General features: G+C 45.6%; 2 protein-coding genes across 2 annotated transcripts; one reads left to right on the top strand and one right to left on the bottom strand.

Moving 5' to 3' along the window:
- On the bottom strand, positions 1-992 carry LDX57_008676 (uncharacterized protein; the record flags this gene model as incomplete). Its single annotated transcript, XM_046090398.1, has 2 exons — positions 1-638; positions 689-992. 2 exons carry the CDS (start codon positions 990-992, stop codon positions 1-3), a joined length of 942 nt encoding a protein of 313 aa, XP_045946373.1.
- Positions 993-5055: 4063 nt separating this feature from the next.
- On the top strand, positions 5056-5746 carry LDX57_008675 (uncharacterized protein). The gene is made up of 2 exons (XM_046090397.1): positions 5056-5183; positions 5231-5746. Exon 2 carries the CDS (start codon positions 5334-5336, stop codon positions 5691-5693), a length of 360 nt encoding a protein of 119 aa, XP_045946372.1. The 5' UTR covers positions 5056-5183; positions 5231-5333; the 3' UTR covers positions 5694-5746.
- The last annotated feature ends 707 nt before the right edge of the window (positions 5747-6453 follow it).

The raw sequence follows: 6453 nt of genomic DNA, 5'->3' as shown, positions 1-6453 counted from the left end.
TCAATATGCCGCATCGGACCTTTTCTGTCGACGCATTCTTGATGGGGGAAGCAGACATTTGAGATGGGTTGAATACAGGTGGTCTTGCAGTACAGCGTCTCCTTGCGTTCCACAGGGGCATTGCTCTGGTATCTCCTGTACATGAAGATCCCAAATACGTCGCATAGCCGTGCGCCAGTGCCGGTGCAAAGAGGCCCAGATTGCAAGGCGAGGTTCAGCATCCATCCAAGCCCGGATCGCCCGGTCAAACTGGCCATGCGCCAAAGATACATCCAAGCAACGAGAAAACCAATCCCAGCAGGCTTCGCGAGCCTGCGGTGTGAGCATACCCTCCAAGCCGCTGGCAATGTAAGCACTAATGGCACCGATGGATATAGACGTTGTAAAATCCCTCGCAACGAGAAAACCACCCTGCAATGTAAAGGTGGCATGAATGCATCCAGCGGGGATGTACAATGACTGAGCGGCAGTGGTCTCCACCATGATTCCCCCCTCTAGTCGGTGCATGATCCGCGCCAGCTTACCTCTCTGGCCGTCCACCGTCCTCATTGCAACCAAGTTGTTTCGAGACGGGGGATACAGGAGCCAGATCTTCCGGCAGTCACCCACAAGTGCTGAGACTCCGTCTGCGCCATAATCTTTACACGGTATTAGCTCGGAAGACTCGCATGAGACAGGAAAACTTTACCAATATGGAGATCAACGAAGGAAAACTTTGGTGTCAGGTTGATCTGGACGTTAGATTCTTCCATGGGCTCCGCGACCGTGCACAAGTCGGAAGGACAGCGGAACCCAAGCTCGGCCAGAATCGGTAATCGCAATCCGGTGAGAAATACGGGTTTCAAGGGGTCCGGGTCCAAGAGTTGGGCAATAGCGATACCAGGATCCACAGACGCATCCACCTCCCCTTGATAATTGACCCGGAATGTCGATTCATCGTCTCTTTCAGGTGAGAAACGGTGTGTTATCGACTGTAGCGTTTCACACACCATCTCACAGAGGGATGGGTGGCGGTTGGACCAGCATTGGAAAGAAGGGAGAAGTACCGGAAGAGAAGCAGTAGAAGATAGCCAAATAGACTTGACGGGGGACGGAACTTCTGAGAGAGAGACGTGGACATGTATCAAGCCATTAAAGGCCACGCCGAATAAAGCGCTGATCCTTTCTGCCATTCCCTCCACGGCCTGAGCTGGCGCGGCGGCACAACTAATATCGCTTTCCTCTATCATCGGGGAGTGTTGAGGAGAAAATGGAGCTGGTTCGAGAGATAGGAGGGTATAGCCGGGTTCACTGGTCTTTTGGTGAGAAGATGTCGACAGGAGACGACAACGGCCATACCTGATACCTCTCACCCCAGCTCGTTCGGTTTCCACCATGATGTTTTTATCTCTGTAAAAGGATGATCTTAAATGCTTGCGTAGCCGACTGGCGTTTGAACATGTTTTCGCGCAATAGGGGCAGATCCGCATACAAGATGACACACGAAGAACGGCGTTTTGTCGAGGCCAGCTCTGGTAGATGCCACGATGGCCAGTACAGCTGCAGCTGGGTGTTATCATCGAAGGATATGTTATACTGATACCCTTAGGGAGTAGGTGTATTGGGATCAACCTTAACGTAGTAAAAGCGAATAGGGGTGAAAAGGGACGAATGGGGACGAATGGGGACGAATGGGGACGATTACGAAAGGAAACCGGAAAGAATGTTTGTCCGGGAAGAAACTCTTGCATTCGTCCCGATATACCCGCCATCCTTCATAATCTTGACCCGAGTACTTCATCTGTATATCTTTTTACCAGTTCTTGGACCCGCTTTACTTAGCTTCATATTAATAATACACATGACCAACTGCTCCCTGTTTTCATTGACTCCGCACCAGGCGTGATCGATCCGTTTGGAAAACCAGATAAAGTTCTTTCAAGTCGACTCAATTTGTTATAATGCCTATATGTAATGCTATTGCCATTGGATGTCAGACTAGACGAGGTCGCTTCCGCTTACGTGTATCTGTTTCGCAAGAGATCTTCCTAGGTAGCCTCATCCGCTTATTTCTCAATTGAGGGTCCAACACCGAACGATGGAAGTCAATGATTAGAACCCGGCTTAGCTCATCGTTCCACAGAAAATTATCCAACCGAAGATCCACTTGCTGTGCGCCCGGTATATACTCAATAAAAATGCCATTCGGAGGTAACTTGTCCTGAAGAAACATATGCAGACTTGGCCAGAGAGCTGGTTGAATTTGCGTTATCGTGCCATAGAAGTCGGGAACGACCCCTTGTTTGCATAAACCCCTTTCTTTCATGCGTCGATATGCGGAGGACTCGCGGGAAAAGAGATTCATGTCATAATCTGGAGGATCCCATTCAGTTGGACCTCTATCATGATACTTAAAAAGTCAGTAAGGTTTCAGAACTGACCAGGACACACTTACTACTTTCATCACGCAAATCCTGCCACGAACTCTGACCTTGAAGACAGCAGAATTCCCAGACTCTTGCAACATTTCAAGAAATGTCACGTCGGAAGGGTTTATTCCATCATATTCATCGGCCATTTTGACACTGTAGGAGATAAGCGCGTAGCCAGAGAAATTGGAAGAAGATAATATAAATCGCCAGTGGCAGTGTCGACGTTCATGTAACCATTGCCTTGCCGCGTATTTGTAGCGTTCCACCTACCCACCGCCCGACTCTTACCGCTTTCCATTACTGCCTACTACTACCTTTTGGAGGTTCATACGAAGATAGGGGACAGAATTCACTTGCTAGATCTCTACTTTTGAGGTAGAATTTCACCCTTTGAGCAATCAACCAATCATTCAATATCTTTTGTAGAGCCTCCTGAAACGAGGACATCCTGATCGGTGCGACCCCGCATTCATACTTATTTAGACAGGTGCAGTATTTCCATAAGCGGCTTAGATTTCCCGTCGAGTACTCGACGGGAAATCTAAGCCGCTTATGGAAATTGCTGACTTAGCTTGAAGTCCAGCCTCATTCAGCCGCTCGCCAAGTTCAAGGACTGTTGGTTAAGCGCTGAACATATGTGCGCGGAGGAAATTAACTGTCATAGGCTATTCTGTTAGCAAACTAGTAGCAAATGCCAAAAACCCCGGATTGTTATTAATCGTTAACTCAAACCGTCTCCTGCACGCTTCATTTGACCATGCCTGATAGTGCTGGAAGTTCACTGTTGGTATAATCTACAGCTGCCGAAAACTATTCTGTTGTATCTCAACAGAGTTCGCCGATTTAATGTCCCTCTCTGAATTAGTGGCTGGTGAGCAATTCCCGGACGAGCGTCGACATGTGGAGGTACCTTTCTCCCATTTATTACTGTTGTTTCTCTATAACACCAAGCATTTTAATCGCGAGCAGTTTGTCCAGGCTTATTATAACTATCAACTTCGCGAGGCCCAAGTGCATTACACAGAACTGAAGATCCCAACATGGAGCTCATTTTCCGTAAAGATACGGAAAATGCCTCGATACCTATCAACCTAAAGGATAAGAATCTTCGGATACTAAGTACAGGATTTGAATACCCAAACAAAAAAAGAGTACCAGTGGTAGATTTAGAATTTGCATTTTACCATTGGACCTTTCTTGCAAACGTTCCTATGTCTTGCATGAGGGCTCGTAATGAGTTTAGGTCTTACAATGTACTGTCCTGAATTCACAAACAGGCTGTTTTTATTACCTACAATTTTAACCTGGGCTTTTTTCTTTCTTTCTTTTTTTTTTTTTTTTTTTTCTTTCTATTCTTTATTCCTGTATAATTTTTACAATTTATTTATCACATCTCTAACTCACATGTACATAAACCGAGACTTTCAGGCCGGGCTCATAGTTCTACAATTATTCCTTGCACTGTCTCTATTCAGAAATATACTTTAGGAGTAGAACGGTATATTTAGGCTACGCACATCCTATCAAAGCTATCTATATCACAAAATCTATGAATACTTTGTTCTTTGCGGTTTTGTTGCTTATGATAATATTGCTCTGTCTTGTCCTGATGTTCTCCCTTCTACGCATCCTTTTCAGAGCAATCTCTATCCTTCCTGACCTTGAGTCAGCTATTCCTGTTCACCCTTTACGTGGCGAATGAACTTTACTCCACACACATTTCACAGCAATTATTCATTGAAGAATGAGAGTTCACGCATTATAACAATTGCTCTAGGAACACTCTCACCAAATTAGAGGTAAATAAGTGATTGCTGCCTACATGACGCCGTCTAAAACGTTTATAGTATGCTACAGCCGAAAACATCTCAGAGGGACGGGAATGTTCCAGAAACTGGTTGAACGAAAAAAGGCCTCATGTATTCCTACAAAGATTTTGCTGCATATGCAGGAGGGTAACTGGAGTGATCTGTGGAAGTGCCTGCTGTAGTTAATTTGGTCATGAGAGATGCCCAGAGTGCTTGGAAATGACAATGGAGCAATCTTAGCCTAGCGTGTACAGCAACAAAACATAATCAAAGATATGCAGTCATTTGGTCCACAGATCCCTTGTTCCACTAGCTGGCGTGGTGCTCAACTGAAGGAATGGGGTCCTTCCATCATAATTATTCGTAGTGTCTTGGTGCAACAAAGGGAATTTCGAAGAGAGGCAGAGATCTAGTGCCTACTACAGTGGGCGACATTAGCCCATTCCTGGTCCATATCATGCCTAAGAATGGACAAACCAAGGTAACTAATGTCACATAGACGGTTAAACGCCTAAGGGCGGTAGTTTTCGTCGAATAATGAATTAAAGATACTGAACGATCTGAAATAAACAAGAGCTTCGGGTTTAAAAATTGACTTTAAATGGCTCATATAATGGCCTGTAATATAGTAATTACCTCGAAGACTTCGTTGCTGGAGATCAAGAATTTTGTCATTGTCTACCCGACATTGAGCTGATGCCTTGCAAATCAGATGACCGCCCAGGGATCAGCAGTCTGTAGCGCCTTGGGCTTAAAAGTGCGCTAGTGGTCTGTTAGGAATAACGTATTACTGTTGGGCATCACGGAGAGCCCCTCCACCCCACTAACAATGCCTTGTTACAAGTCGCGCACAGCAAACACACTACGTTTTCCTATATCTGAAGATATCGGCTCTGGTTTTATCCTTCGGCGAAGAAATACGTCAAATTGAGCTACAAGAAACCCATCGATCTCCTGAGTGAATGTAGGCGACAGGCTTCCTATACGATTACGCTGCTGACTTCTTTACAGATACCGTCAGTACCTCACCTTACCTCGCTTCACCTTACTTCGCTTTACCTCACTATTCCGGCCTCGAGATCGTTTCACATCGTTTGTAATACAGAAGTATACTATGGATGAGCTTGTGAAGTTTCTTTCAAGAGCACAGTGGCGAGAAAGAGGCCAACACACCTCTATCTGCGATGATGGCAAAAACCTCGAACCATTATTAGTCAAATGCATTTCGGAAATACCTCTTTCATTGGAGGGCTTCGGTCTGCAGGTTTGGAAGACAACAGGAAATACAAGGATTTTGGAAAAAGAGGCCTATATTATACCAGTGTCCATAATTGAAGGCACACCTCGAATCATTGACGGCCCCTCGCTCATTCCAGGATCAGATCCCATTCGCTTTAAAGACAAGGCTATTATATCCGGCTCTCTTTACTACATTCTCGCAAAGCCTCCCAGTACGACAGCCCCCGAAGAGTAGCACGGAAATTTGATGGAATACGGCAGCGTCAGTGTCATGCAAAAATGGACGAAGGGATCAATTATGTCAATGTAACTAACGTGAAACTGCTATACAATATGAATCCAGAATTTCTTAAACCTTTGGCACTGCTGCTGACTGCATGTGTGTCGTATATGTGAGATTATTCGACGTACTCAATCCAGATACAGCCGAAGGATATCCAATTTGAGCAATTATATGTGTTGATCCAATATTTTGGAACCCACCTGAAGCCGAAGCAGGTATACGGCTAGTTGCATTCCTATCAGCGCCATGAAGGAAAAGCCAGTGGTCGGCTGAAGCAAGTACATCATCCAAAGAGAGATCAAAGTCAAAGGAGGTGTTCATAGAGTCGTCTGATGATGTTGACGTCTGTTGTACTGATCCTGGACCCGCGGAGGGGTATAGCCAAGGATCGGCTGAAGCAAGTACATCATCCAAAGAGAGATCAACGTCAAAGGAAGTGTTCATAGAGTCGTCTGATGATGTTGACGTCTGTTGTACTGATCCTGGACCCGCGGAGACGCCGGTTGAAGCAGGTACATCTTCTAAGCCAATAGAGGCATTTCTGTCTGTATCAGGACTTTCAAGTCTGTGTCTTCCTTTATACCGACCCGCTCCATCGACTGGACTATTGTGGGTAACAGCGCAGAGATCGTTAGAAGGCCGGTGTTGCTGAAAATTTATTGATGTCGCGTCTGTGCAGGAAGGGCTCCAAGTATCTGAAAAAAATCAGCAG

Source organism: Aspergillus melleus, assembly GCF_016097325.1.
Source record: "Aspergillus melleus strain CBS 546.65 chromosome Unknown contig5, whole genome shotgun sequence".
NCBI classification, from domain to species: Eukaryota; Fungi; Ascomycota; class Eurotiomycetes; order Eurotiales; family Aspergillaceae; genus Aspergillus; species Aspergillus melleus.
The sequence above is the reverse complement of the archived record's forward strand: the minus strand, read 5'-3'. Positions and strand labels throughout refer to the sequence as shown.